This window comes from Miscanthus floridulus, chromosome 9, assembly GCF_019320115.1.
Source record: "Miscanthus floridulus cultivar M001 chromosome 9, ASM1932011v1, whole genome shotgun sequence".
NCBI lineage: Eukaryota > Viridiplantae > Streptophyta > Magnoliopsida > Poales > Poaceae > Miscanthus > Miscanthus floridulus.
The window spans coordinates 11,135,237-11,150,272 of NC_089588.1; the positions used below are offsets into that span (position 1 = coordinate 11,135,237).

Sequence of the window (15,036 nt, forward strand, 5' to 3'; positions counted from 1 at the left end):
TAGAATTAAGTGTAAGATAGGTTGGGAGGCCACTGAGTACTGGTCTGCCAGCAACCTCATGTGATAATTTAGACTCCTACACCCTACCCAAATGTGGGGGATTACAAGGGATGGACATGGTTGTCACCACCTACTGCCTACCCCTCAACCGAAGAGTAGGAAATGCATTCACCTGTTTCTCCATACCCAAGCACCATGCTTGCATACACAGAAACTACACACATTCCCCTGGGTCCCTGACCCTACGGATTGATAGGTAAAGAACTTGGGCACACTCGAAGGCATGATGAACCGCCACCTCAACTTTGCTCTAATTCTACTCATATAACTTATATGAATGATTAAGCATAAAGTCCTATGTGTTAATCTCATAACACACAAACTATATGGCAGTTCATATATCATGATTATAACATGAGAATTATAGTCTAGTTCATATGCATTGCTATATTGTAAGTATGATAGCATGACTATGGAAGAACTCATTGTATTATTCATACCAAGGATCCTTTCTTCCAAGGAGCCAAGCCCTCCTTGATAGCTCTTGCTTTGCTCACAAAACTACCACTAAAAGCTAAAAGAGTACAAGAGTTGGGTAGTGAGGTAGAGGCTCCAAATGTTGGTGTGTGTTGAGAATGAGCTCCGCCCCTTCTTATATAGTGGCTGGTGGTCAGTTTGGCCTCAGCAAATTAGGAAATCGCTTGAAAGTGACCAAGCATGCCACCATGCAACCGCCTATGAAGGCTGGGCCTAGGTTGCGCCGCCTAGGGTATGGGCGCACCCAAGGTGCGGCCCCACCCTAGCTGGCTGGCCTTTGCCAGGTGGGCTGGTGGCTAGGCCTGGGCTCCTCCTACGCCGGTGTTCTATCCAGGTAAGTTGCATAGGTGGGCTTCTCTATTTATTTCTCTTGCGCATTTCTGCATTACGCTTTACGAATTGCGCCTTTTGCTTGGTTTTCCACTTGTATTTGAATGTGTGTCCTGCAAAACATGTTTTCTCCAATACAAGTGGAATTATGTTAATAGTGAAAGCATATGTGTCATAAGTTTGTTTATTTCTCCTATTTTGGACTTTATTTGGCGGTCGGATTTGATCGTTAGTGACCACCAATGGTAGCATAGGTTACCTCTTAATTAATAGCTATTCGTTAGTACCGGTTCCACCGTCTGGTTAGGGTGCTTTGATCTCATTTCATCGGAGCTCGGATCGAAGTAGTAATCCTGTAGATTAAGCGTGGTGCTTAGGCTATAGATTACCTGTGGATATGGCTAGGCCTCTGGATAGATTGTGGTAGGTGGCAAGTGGTGACAGCCTTGTCCATCCTCTACACCCAATTGTAAATAAGAGGGGGAGAAGTATGGCCATAAAGCAGGATTATTCATGCTAGCAATAGAAGTTTTTCCTTCTAAGATAGTAAATGCATGTCAACCTATGGTTGGCAACACCTTGTGGGTAAATATTGGTTATTACCCAGTGGATGGATGTCATCCATAAACCTAGCTCAAAGGTGCACCTAAATACTGATGCTGGGATATCAAAAAGCCCTGACTCTCATTTTGGGAAGTCACGATGAGTCATTCAGGGTATTTTGAGTGTTGACACACCAGAGAATTATATGATAGAACGGTTACAAGTGTCGACGCATACTTCTCTGAATAAGTTGTATACAACATTCCAAGTCATCCAGTCAATAAGACCATGGCAGAGTGCTTTGCTCACTCTTACTGGAGCTTGTTGAGTGATGTAATACATGCAGAGATAGTCTTGCTCACTAGAAAAGAGGTGTTTTGGGCTGTGATGCTAACACCTCATGGTACCTTTACTATGGGTACAAAAGTGTTTTCGTCCTAGAATGGATTGATAACAATGTGGTGGTGAGATTAAAGCAAGACTAGTAGCACAAGGGGTTTACGTATAGCCCATGCATTGATTTTCAATACGAATTATTCTCCATAGTAAGTTATAAATTTTTGATACTATCTTTTGATTGGCAGTACAAAAGTATCTATCATTGCAGTTAATAGTTGATAGATGTTGTGATTACATATATTTATATGATCACTTGATTTGGTGTATTTGTGAAGCTTCCAGGAAGGAGTTCACATACCCAACCCTCATACATAAAAATCACAACACATATTGTGTATTGCTTAAGTCAATAATGGCTTAAAGCAGTTAAGTCAAATTTGGTACAATCGACTTTTTGTATTCCCTAAACTGAAGGGATACAAGATTGATTACACGTGGTGTTCATTTTGAAGTCCTTGATTGTATTTCATAGTGTTATATGATAGTCAATAATCTTGACATCATTAGTGATGAACACATATTAATAGCATGTTGTAATCTAAAGATGGAGTTTGAGATGGAAGATACGGACTAAACCAAAATTTCATTTTGTGTTTATGATCCAAGCATCTTCTCCTAGGATTTTGTGCAAAAGCTATCTATATCCAGATCATATCGAGTGATTCAATATGAAGGTATCCTATGGTTGTTCTACCTTATGATAGAGGAAGATTATTTTATGCCATAGTGACTTAGGTGAGATATTGGGACACGTGGTCCATTATCTCTATACTATTTATGTGCTAATATATCTTGCAAAAGTTCCCAGCCGGATATTATTTTGCAATGATTTGCTATCTAGTAGCAGCGCTACTCCTACCAAATGTTGGTGGATTGAAGTTAAGAATATTTTTTGATATCTTAATAGCACAAGTGATCTTGTTGTGTTCGTTTGGAAGAACCCACGATCCGGTTGGATATAATGATTCTGGTTGTCTATTAGATCCCCAAATTCCAGATCATTGAAAGGCTTAGTGTAAATGTGGAAAGACTATTTTGTGGAAGTCTTTAAAAAGATACTAATGGTCACTTCCACCAATCATTCTGATATTGTACTTTACTAGGCTTCACATGATGTGTATAGCTTGACAGAATGATATATCACATGCTGAAGTTATGTGGTGTTCATTCTATGAATCAATGGTCATTATCTATAAAGGTAATGCAACTTATGTTGTGTAGATGGAGACAAGTTATACTTAATGCAATATTTTGCACTAAGATGGTTATATTCCATAGATAATATGGGCATATGAACATTTGCAAACTAAGTCTCATGATAATCTTGCAGAGATATTCACAGAATCTACCATACTCCATATTTCGTATGTGTTGAGTGCATTGGCATGAATTTACTTCGAGGTTTGCTAGTATCAGGGGGAGGGTCTCTTTGATTAATAACTTGTTACAAACATCATATTGCACTCTTTTCTTTGTATGAGTTTTCCCTTGGGGTTTCTCATATAAAGTTTTTAATGAGGCAATATCAACACAAGGTTATGTCTTATCATCTATTTTTCCCCATAGGTGTTTTTGGTGGACAATATTGCGACATAAGATGCATTGTACTCTTTTCTTTATGAGAGTTTTCCATTTATGGTTTCTCATATAAAGTTTTTAATGAGGCAATGTCAACACAAAGGTATATGCTATATCATCTATTTTCCCCACCGGGGTTTTTGGAACATGATATTTGAAGCATATTGACCCTATGGTCAAGGTGTTTTTAGACTAAGGTTTTAGGTTTATCTCGAAGGGTCTAATAACATTAGTGATTATATATCATGGTGTTTCTCCTTATTTTTTCCACCGGGTTTTAAGAAGTTTTGTCTGGTATACCGGTATTACTTTGGTTTTTCTCATAGGGTTTTCCAAAGATTCATAAATATGCATAATAGATGAATAGTGAAGATTACAAGAAGCAAATTGATCGAGGGGGAGTGTTGAGAATTATTATTTAGTGATCAATTAGAGATTAATCCAAGGGGTGTCTTTTCACCCTCTCTCTTTTTCACACTTGCAACCGCCCACATGGGCCCTATATATATATACACACACTGTTCATTGGGAATACAATAGAGAATCATTTGTATTACTCGCTCTCTCTCGCTCTCTACTTTCTAACAAAGAGAAAGCCAAGAAGCTAGGAGCCCACAGTTGAAAGGGCTTCGAAATAAAATTTCAAGATGTCTAGCCAATTCCACCAAAAAGCAAAGCCAATAGCAAGTGAAAGTAGCATCAGACGTCAATAAAACCTTTTATAAATTCTATTAAATAACTTATTCAAATTATTACTGAATTTTCTTCTGAGCGGAAGAAGCATCAGAAGCCAATAAAACCTTTATAATTTTTTAACGAATAACTCATTCAAATTATTATTAAATTTTCTTATGACATGATAGGTCATAGTTTAATTTCTAAGTTTATTAAACCTCGCCAGATGTCTACTGTTGCGTAACTTTTATGCGAAGTGATGGTGAAAGTGTAAGTGAGATAGTAGTAGTGTGTGGTTCACTAAGCTATCTACCATGGCCATTGCGCGCGGTTGGTGCACAGTTCTTTTCCATGAGCACCGTCGCACCATCGGCCTAACAAACCAATCATCTTCATCCTTTTTTTTGGTAGCACCCGAACTTCTGAGTCGACTCTCGCTTTGTAATCAGTCACGCCGTGCGCCCAAAATAACGATCTCAAAATAAAAAAAACTTAAAACTATAAAGTTGTAGATCTCATCGAGAGCTACCACTTTTATGTATGTAAAAAGTATCTTCAATTGGCACCGTACAAAAAAGATAAGATTTTTCCAAGGCGACAAGAGCTTGTACGCGATTAATACGATAGTGAAACTATATATTTTTTTGTGCATCTTAATGATCTCAAATGCAAAAACTCAAAACCATAAATTTGTAGGTCCCATCGAGAGCTACAACTTTTATATAGAAAGTATCTCCATTTGACACCATATAAGAAAGATATGGTTTTTTCAAGGCGACAAGCGCTTATACGTGATTAATATACTGCTGAACATTTTTTTAAGCATCTTAACGACCTTAAATGAAAAAACTCAAAACTAGAAAGTTGTAGATCTCGTCGAGAGCTACAATTTTTATATTAAGATCATCTTCATCCAAGATAGTATGAAAAAGATATAATTTTTCTAAGTTTACGCCTTGCCACGTTGGCTAGGTGCAACGGGAGAAAATAAGCTATCGAATGTTCATAGAAACAAGAGTAGAAACACTGAGAAAATAAGCTACCGAATATTCATTCATGTAAAATGAGAACAAGAATGACATATAGCTATTTATATTTTATCCTTCTATAAAATTTGAAACTACAATGTATTTTATAAAAAATTAATATTGACAATATTTGAGGATCCGTTAAAATCTATAGTTTTAATTTTTTTATTTAAATCATCGAGAAGTTACGTTAAGTATTGGTCTGTCTGATGGTGATTATGACAGGACACATCTCTCTATTGTCCACATGGCAACACTCATCATGGATTGCATTGGGCATGTAAAGTTGTATTTATTTAAATTGGACCGGACAACAAATTGCCTAATACTTTAGTTTACAGTTTAATTATTCGGACCAATGATTGAACCATGTTCTAATAAGAAAACTTTTGTTCTTAATTGAAATAGTGTCAATAATTTGGTGGTGAAAATCTTTATTTTATAAAAAATGGGTCAAGAGTTCAAAGGTCTTTAATTATTGCTTTTATGATTTTTTTTCAGCATTTATGGGAAACAAACAAAAAAGAGAAATAAGAAGTCCATTTGCGGATGCATGGGAAGGAAAAGAAAAAGGGGGAAAATGTCCCATACGGACTGACGGTAAGAGAAAAGAAGAAGGAAAAAAAAGAGTCGACGTGAAGCCGGGCGGAAGTCGAGGCGTCGCACCGTGTCCGCCCCGCGCCGCCGCTTCCCTGGCTCGGCACCGTCGGGCCGCGCCGCATCCGCCTCCGTTGTTTCGCCGTGGAGCTTCCTATGCTCGAACCGGTGGACCGCCTCCACGCACACGGTGCAGGTGCAGGCGACGGGAGCACAGGTTCTGAACGAATTCTGATCCCGAAACCTCTTCTTCTAATGCAAGGGAGCGGAGCCGGGGAGCCGCCGCCCGTTTCCGTTTCCGTTTCCGTGGGGAGTTCCGCCCCCGAGCCGTGGTCCGCCCGAAGATTACCGAGAAGGAAAACCTAATCCTTTTCCGTCCCCGCCGCCCCTTGCGTGCCGTCATATATAGCAGCCGAATAGAGAGCGGAGGAGAGATCAGGAGAACCCAAATCACACCAACCCTAGGAAGCCTTTTTTCGATTCGACTCGACTCGACTCTTCTCTTCTCGCCAAGAAGGAAGACGAACAAGATCCGATCCCTTTGTGGTAAATCCATCATGGCAGCGGCAGGAGCAGCGCTCCTTCGATCGGTGGCAACCAAGATGGCCCGCGCACCGCCTCGCCTTCCGTCTGCCCTGGAGCGCCATGGCCGACTCCCAGCAAGTTCTAGATTCTCTACATCTACTGGTTCTACGCCGCAGCCAGCCAACCTTAGGGTACGCTGCTCCTCTTTGATTTGATCTGGTTTGGTTTGGTAGTCTTTAAATTTGGTCGACACATAGGACAGTAATTAGTAGACTAGGCATCTTTCCTTCATATATATTAGAAAAGGTATAATTTTTATTAGAAAAAGTAGGACTACGCATCTATCTTTCATATAATTTTTCTTTATTATTAGAAAAAGTATAATCTTTATATTAGAAAACGTTGGTGAGGGGAAAAAACATTTTTTTTTTCTTTCGTCGATCTGAATCTGAAGTAATAACGATTTGTGAATCTCGTACAACCTTTTATGTAGCAACTTCTATCCAACTTAATTTTGTTTATTAATATTATTACTTGCTTTTAAGCAATAATTATTATTATTATATTGTCGTTTGACATGCTACAATCTTCCCTTGAGTGTAAAAAGGATAGCATAGAAGATTGATTTTTAAGGTTACAAAGCCCATTCATTTAGGGCCTAAGCTGCTGATCAGAGCTGGTTCCCTCTCTACCATGAAGCTCATCCCCCATCGGCTCACACTCACCCAACTGACCCCCTGTTGTCATATCTATCATTAGGCTATATAAAACCTACATTACTATTGAATTTTCAATGTTGACATGCTTGTTGTCACATTCATGATACTAGGTATTACACTACAGGATCACATTCACATTTGATCCTATACTTGAGATTAGTAATATCCATGGTTGATTTGTGTCATGCCAGCTCTATGCGACCACGTGCATGATCGTCATAACCTTCATATTACTGGTATTGATGATGCTGTTTGTTCTATTATGTTTCTTTAGGGGCCTCAAACTGATCTCAAGAAAGTTCACAGTGGCAGTGAGTGGGACCGGTATGACTTCTTGTTCCAATTTTGGGATCTATAAAGAAACTAATGACCAATTGTACCTTAGTATGAATTATTTATCACTCTTACACTCATCATTTTCATTTCAGGGTAAAGACCGCAGCCATAGAAGCTACAACCACATGTGCCTTCTTAACAGTTGTTGGTGGCGTCATTGTTATATGCGGCTGGGTTAATCCAGCACTGGATCGTATCACTGCCAACTTGGAAGCTAGTAATCGACTTGACATGGAAATAATGGATGAGATAAAACGCGGTCATCAAAGGATTCATGAGCAATGTGGTTCAAGCAAAAGTTAGATTGAAGCTTGAGATTTGGTGGGTGAGTTTTTCTGAAGGTCAAAGCATAAAAACATTGAGTGTGTCCATATATATGATGCCTGAAGTTTCAAACTTTTGTTATCTTTGATCAATGATTAACCTAACAAAGTAACAGTAGGGAAGATTCTGTGACAAAAAAATGTAGCATTTGTTTCTTACATCAAAATTACTAATCTAAGACCATGATTTTGCTTATAGGAATAAATATACGAGGTAACGGCTTAAATTCTTTTTAGGGATTGCACCAAATTAAGCAGTGCCTTACATTCCTGAATGGTTGAAGCAATAGTCCGAAATAAACTACCATCGAACAGAAATGGATGTTAGATGACCTACAATCGTGCACATTGTCATTTTTAAAAGTGTATATGCAAACCAGATCTATTTGTATTATAAGGTGTTTTGGCACTTATATAGAACTTTTAACTTTTATTACTACACATATCTATACAAGCGCATAGCAAAAGCTATGTATCTTAAAAAGCCAAAATGTCTTATAATTTGGAATGGAGGGGAGTATCATATTTAATGGTTTAATAATTGTGTGATTTTGGTGTGTAAGTTTACTTTTGTTGTTATAAACACAACTGGTTTCATTTTTGCTATCGTGCAACTATAACATTTACGATGTGCTGCACTTTTCATCACTGCAATTGCTAACTATTACACTTTTCATCACTGCAATTGCTAACTATTATATATTGATATATGTGTCAAGGACAAGGGGCAGGGAGCATATGGGACCCAAAGCTTGGATGTTTAATCATTGCCTAGGCGCAGAGCTTTCTTGTGTCTTTTTCTTTTCAAAAAGTGACTAAACAATGTCTTGTGCTTAGTTAATGTATTTGTGATATACTATGTTGCTTAATTATTGTACAGTTACATGTATCAATGGTTTAAGTTGAAGGTGGTGTGCCTGTATTTTGCCAGTTGTCACTGAGAAATTTCCATTGGTCGCGGCCCGCAGGTGCTTGTTAGCACTTAGCAGAAGTCCAATGTGATATTTTTACTGTCCTGTACGAGACCTGGTCGTAGCGTCCATTTTGTCTTGACTTCGTTTGGTATTCTGATGGCTTCAGGATTGGACATGGTCATTCACTCATTCTGGTTCTGGATGTAAAATTCATTTTTAACGTACAGTATACAATGATGAATCATAACACATGCTAGAGTCTGGCGCCTACGTTGTGTGAATAGATATCTTAGATGTGGTCACATTGACAGAATAGATGTATAGATGTTCAGTCGTCACATTGACATATTGAGTGTTATTAGATTCATTGATGTTGTTTTTATTCGCGATCTATTTATTTTAGCAACCCAGGTTTAGTGGTTTTGGTACAACCGAACCGTACAAGTATGTTGGTGTTTAGACTTCGAGAATAATCCATCCATACATCTTTTGCATTGTGCAAGTGATGATCCTGGGCTTCCTTTTGCCTTTCTGCAAGTATTTGGCCATAGCACATTACATAATTAACCGGGAATTTTTTTTGGAGACTTTACTGAAAATTGAGCCTTTGTGAACTTATCTGGTTTCGGTGGTTAACCTGAATGAATCAAAAAGAAATTAGAGTACAATCGATGGCTCGTGTAAGCAAAGACATTGAGACGAGTAATACTGCACTACTGCTGCTTACTTTTCACACTGCATAAGATTCAGACAGCAGCGTAAAGAGGCAATAAACCCAGGGACCAACATCCTTGTGCAATCTCATCTCATCACATATATATGAAATCGACAACTGGTAAAGTTCGAATTTCTAATCTTCATTCGCATGCAGGCATTATTCAGAACTAGGAGCCTGCTCCTACACGTGAATGATGTCGCATGGCTGGAACGAGCAAACAGCACGCGATGGAAAATACATATGCCCAACATTATTTATCACTCTTCACTTGTCATTTTCATTTCCGGGCAAAGGCCGCAGCCGAAGAAACTACCATCGTGGACTTGAAAGTGGAAATCGCCAAGCTCAATATTGCATTGGATTCAGCTCGTTCTCAAGGAAACGTGTAGATGAGAGGGGTCTTGCATTAGAATCGGTTTGGTTGTTTAAGGAACCGTGTAGTTGTTAGTTGCTGAGGGTGTCAATAATTTACTTACTGCTCCCTCAGTTCCAAATTTTAAGTCGTTTTGACTTTTTTCTTCATCTATTTTACTATATCTCTAGACGTAATATTATATCTAGATGCATAACAAAATAGATGTACCAAAAAAGTCAAACTAACTTATAATTTGAAACGGAGGGAGTAATATTATATATATATATATATATATATATATATATATATATATATATATATATATATATATATATATATATATATCTACTCATAGGGAGTAGTTACTCCCATGTGTATATCTCTATATTTATGGCGTATATGGCCTGACAAAGTGTATGTAGATGGAGTATATAATCATAGACCATCTAGGGTACTATGTATGTCAAGTATGTAAGTATACTTAGAGTATATGGTTATACTTATTTTATGTACTACTATCATAGTATTAAATAATATTTAAAAATATGGGTTTTTTTTTAATTTCACATAGTAAAGATCTGGAGTATCTTAATACGAGTATATCAACGTACTCAAACTGATAAATGAGTATGTATACATACACAACGTGATTTATTGATCATGGGAGTAACTACTCCCGGCAGTATATAAAATGCACCATATATATATGTGTGTGTGTATGTGTGTGTATACCGCTAAAAGATGGTTCACCCTATCAAGGTTATATATGATCTTTGCACTTACTATGTAGGTGATGGTCCATGCGTTGCAACAGGCATGCAAAATTTGCATGATCTTTTTTTACTCGAGATTTGTTTATTTTAGCAACACTGGTTTTGGTATAGCCGTACAAGTATGCTGGTGTTGAGACTTTCGAGAAGAATAGCTTCCATCTTTTGGCAATTGTGCAAGTCTTTTGCTATTCAGTCAGTGTTCCTTTTTTTTATGGAATTATACGGTCAGCGTTCTCATCTCGAAGACATAAGCACAAGACATTATTTATTTATTAGGAGTAATAACCGGAAAATATGAGACTTTATTGAATTGAGCCTTTGTGGACTTATATGTGGTTTAGCTAGTTTCCTATGTTATTATAATATTATTAGTTGGCCCTAATGGCACACAAGCATGAGTACATAAGAAATTAGAGTACATGGATGTGATGGCTCATGTAAGCATGACTTTTTACTGTTGTGTTAACATAACATTCAGACGGAGGCATAAGACGGCAGCATGTGCATCAAGAGCCAATAAACCCCATGTGCCAAAATTAATCTCATCCCATATTTATTATATATAGTATATGAAAGGAATTGACACAAATTGGATCTCAAGTTGACAAATAGATTCTATCATCATCATTTTCAATTTACAATCTCGATTTAGTGAAGTACCTCTGATGGTAAGGCAAAAGGCACGGGAACCCAAAGTCGATGGAGAACTCATCTTTGCATATGCTAAGATTGACAGGCTCAGTGACATTGAGGAATTCATTCTTATGCCAAATGTTGGTGACCGTCTGTATGATGAAGAACTATATGAGGCTACAAAGATCATCTATGCTTTCATCTCGAACTGGGCTAAGCTGGCTGTTACCCTGGTTAAGCGGAAGCAGTTCCAAGGTGCTGTGGATGCTGCTCGCAAGGCAACAGTGCCAAAACATGGAAGGAGGTCTGCTTTGCTTGTGTTGACGCTGAGGAGGTCTCAAATTATTGTTAGGTATACAAGTAGGAGTGCATACTGATATTTTTTTTCTAGTCTCTGCTTTATAACAAAGCTTCTATGATATATTTCTTTCTGACATACCTGCTTTTGTATTTTTGTTTAGGTTGATGACTTGGAAGAATCAGTGAATACTACCAGAATAGAGGATGCTTCAGTGAACTTATTGCTCTCGTGGAGAGTGGTCTTGGACTTGAACGTGCACACATGGGCACCTTCACAGAATTGGGAGTTCTATATGCTAGATACCGCTCTGAGAAGCTTATGGAGCACATCAAACTTTTCTCCACCCGTCGCAATATTCCTAAGCTTATCCGGGCTTGTGATGAACAGCAGCACTGGAAAGAACTCACCTACCTGTACATACAGTACGATGAATTTGACAATGCTGCCACCACTATTATGAACCACTCTCCAGATGCATATGATCATATGAAGTTCAAGGATGTCTGCATTAAAGTTGCAAATGTTGAGCTATATTACAAGGCAGTTCACTTCTATTTGCAAGAGCATCCGGATCTCATCAATGATATGCTAAATGTGCTTGCAGTTCGGTTAGATCATACCAGAGTTGTAGACATAATGCGCAAGGTTAGCTCTGTTTCAATTCCATCCCAAATTTCTGATTATAGGCCCATTGAGTAGCTTCTCGAAGTGGTCTGGGGTACCCTCGGTGGGCTGTCGACCCCCTTGTGGTCGGCGGCGACCACGAGCGAGCCCTCGTGTTGCTGCTTCTTCTTCTTCTTGCCGGGACGGTTGGAGGCACTTTCGCCGGCGTCCTCATCCCGCTTTGCCTTACCCTTGAGATGGTCAAAGATCGTTATGACTACCTCCTCGCCCGAGGCGTGGCTGGTGGAAATATCGAGGAGCTCCTTGGTGGTTCGTGGACCCTTACGTCCTAGCTTGTGAACCAGGGACTCGCAGGTGGTCCCAGACAAGAAGGCTCCTATGACGTCGGCGTCGGCGATGTTGGGCAGCTCATTGCACTACCGAGAGAAGCGCTGGATGTATCCATGAAGGGTTTCTCCGGTCTTCTATCGGTAGTTTTTGAGATCCCATGGGTTCCTAGGACGCTTGTACGTGCCCTAGAAGTTTCCCACGAAGATCTCTTTCAAGTCCGCCCAACTTTGGATTCTGTTGGGCGGAAGGTGTTCCAACCATGTTCGCGCCTAATCGGCCAGGAACAATGGAAGGTTGTGGATAATGAAATTGTCATTATTCGCTCCACTGGCTTGGCAAGCAAGTCGATAATCCTCGAGCCACAGTTTGGGGTTCGTTTCCCCAAAGTATTTTAGGATGTTGGTTGGTGGTCGATACCATAGCGGGAAGGCAGCGTTGAAGATGTGTTGGCCGAAGGCCTGAGGTAGCCGTGGCTTTGGTCCTCGCCACTGTCGTAGCGTCTGTCACAACAAGGGTGGTAGCTGCGGCTAGCTCCCTCCCTCGGATCACCGTGGGCATGTCTACGGGCGTTGAGGGTGTCACGCACAGCCGAGACACTCATGTATCGGGACCACGGTGCACAGCCTACCGCCTTGTGGCGCTTGGTGGACTGACGTGTCCTTGTCGAGTCGCTCCGAGGGCGTGCGTTGGCTGGCGTCAAGCTTGCATCGCCGAGATAGCGAGCTCTCGGACTGCTGTGCCACTGCACGCTCGAGTAGCGTGTGAATCTCACGATGGCCTCGACGGTCTTCGGGTGTTGCAGGCCCCGGAAGCCCCCGGAGTAAGGTCGCCGCAGCGGCAATGTTCTGGCTCACCCGAGCAAAGTGCGGGAGTGCTTCATCATCATCGATGATCCTCTGGTTCATGTTGCGGGCCATGGCGCTTGCACGCCCACTGTCTCTGTGGCACTCGATGTCTCGATCGAGCTCCGCGTGTTCCTGCTCGAGCTAGAGTCATGCTTCCTCGAGCTCTTGGTGTCGGGCCTTCAGCTGCTCCACCCGCAGGCGAGGCGGGGCCCCTACATCCCCCCGACCTCATCATCAAGGTCGTTCGTTGGGGTAGCCTCTTCCTCATGGATGCTTTTGACGTGTCCCTCGGGGGTACTCGCCATGAAACACTCACGAGAGGGGTGATGGCTCCCCCTACCGGAGTCAGAGGCAGAGGGCGACTCCGATTCTCCTACGAGGAGGTCGTGGAAAGACACCACGACATATTCGGTCATCCCCACGAACTCGTCGTTCATGGGGGATGGAGGTGTGCGTTGTGCCATAGGGTGGTCAACGGTCTCTGCGGCATTGCGAAGACTGAACGGGAGTGCTGTCGTGGCGCTCCAGGGGAGGTATTCCAGGGAGAGGGGCTCTCCCCCGGCAAGCTGTGCCATGACGTTGGCGAATGAGAAGGTGACGTGGCGCAGGTCCTCCTGGGACGGTTGGGGTCCCAAGAAGGCACCAAGCTAGCGCTCTAACCTCCTGTAATCGAAGTTAAGAAGCTGGTCGCTCCTGGGGGCGTGGGCCTCCAGTGCGTGCAGCTGTAGCTTCTCCAGTGCCTCGGCGATCGTGCTGAGGCCGGTAGAGTGGAGAGGTTGGACGGCGGCGGGAGCCTGCGCTAACTCTCCTTCCGTCGTGACGATAAAGTCTAGGTCCCCGAAGCGCACGTGCGCGCCCAGGACCTAGCTGACGTTGCGACTAGCCATCCGAGGCCTGGTGTGGATGTCGAGACGCGCAAAAGGGCCCTACCTAGCGCGCCAACTGTCGGTGTTTCGAGTTGCCATCGACAAGTAAATTTCTAATATTGCGTGTCTGACTCGGATGGTGTGCTTAGAGGACATGATGTTTATACTGGTTCGGGCAGAATGTCCCTATATCTAGTTCATTGCTGCTACTCGTGTTACTAGCACTGAAAGTTCAAAGTAGGGGTTACAAATGTACGAGAGAGGGACAAGTCCCAAGTCTCTGGTGAAAGGAGTGAACGGGTGCTGAGAGAGCTTGGTTGCTACTCAGCCATGCGTTTAGGGTTCGATGGGTTCGTGGATCAGATCTAGCTTGAATCGATGTGATGTGTTGCGTTTATAGGCCAAGGGAAAGCTTGGGTTACAGCGGAGGAAAAAGAAGAACGAGAGAGAGTCGAAGGCCTTTAGGATCACCGGGTCCTTCTCCTTGATGTGGGTCCCGCCGACCCTGATGTCAACAGGGATGGCTTCGCGTCGCGGTCCTGTCCGTCACTAGCGTCATGCGCAGGCATCATATGCCGGTCATGGTGCCCCCCTCCATCCTAGCGAACATCGTGGTGAACTGATGCGCCCGTTAGTGTTCGTACGGGGGTTAGGCAGAACTGCACCAGTACGCCCAACGCTGTTCTTGATGTGAATCCTCCGGTATGGCCCGTCAAGGCCACAGGTTACATCGGGGCATGCCGGTCTCTTCCCTGGTGTCAAAGCTTTGACTCAGGCCCATATGCTTGGACCTGGAATGGTTGGCGATGGTATGTGTCTCCGTCGGGCGAGGCGGAGTCCGCGGCCTCGGGGTCGAGCGAGGTGGAGCTCGCGGCCATGGGGTCGGATGAGGTGGAGCGCAAACCCAAGGGTCGGGCGAGGTGGAGCCCTCCCCCAGAGGTCGGGCATGTCGGAGCACAAACCCAAGGGTCAGACGAGGTGGAGCCCGCGGCCTTAGGGTCAGGCGAGGCAGAGCCCTCTCCCAGAGACCAGGCAAGGCGGAGCCTTCCCCCAGAGGCTAGGTGAGGTAGAGCGCAAACCCAAGGGT

The 15,036-nt window shown here is 42.3% G+C and overlaps 1 protein-coding gene and 1 long non-coding RNA gene across 4 annotated transcripts; both read left to right on the forward strand.

The window, feature by feature from the left end:
• Window positions 1-5,666: 5,666 nt before the first annotated feature.
• On the forward strand, window positions 5,667-8,520 carry LOC136481342 (uncharacterized). 3 transcript variants are annotated; one of them, XR_010764676.1, is made up of 4 exons: window positions 5,667-6,403; window positions 7,206-7,255; window positions 7,360-7,592; window positions 8,310-8,520. It is a non-coding gene; the product is annotated as an uncharacterized lncRNA (long non-coding RNA). The 3 variants fall into 3 exon arrangements; XR_010764675.1 differs by having other exon boundaries at window positions 5,669-6,403; window positions 7,360-7,588; XR_010764677.1 differs by having other exon boundaries at window positions 5,669-5,904; window positions 7,360-7,588.
• Window positions 8,521-11,015: 2,495 nt separating this feature from the next.
• On the forward strand, window positions 11,016-11,983 carry LOC136479226 (clathrin heavy chain 1-like). The gene is made up of 2 exons (XM_066477160.1): window positions 11,016-11,335; window positions 11,461-11,983. Exons 1-2 carry the CDS (start codon window positions 11,016-11,018, stop codon window positions 11,981-11,983), a joined length of 843 nt encoding a protein of 280 aa, XP_066333257.1.
• The last annotated feature ends 3,053 nt before the right edge of the window (window positions 11,984-15,036 follow it).

What these genes read in the sequence shown, in the direction of transcription:
- LOC136479226 (XM_066477160.1), top strand. Translation starts at nt 11,016, where the DNA reads ATGGTAAGGCAAAAGGCACGGGAACCCAAAGTCGATGGAGAACTCATC. An exon ending in AGGTCTCAAATTATTGTTAG is followed by an intron (nt 11,336 to 11,460) that starts GTATACAAGTAG and finishes ATGACTTGGAAG; the next exon opens with AATCAGTGAATACTACCAGA.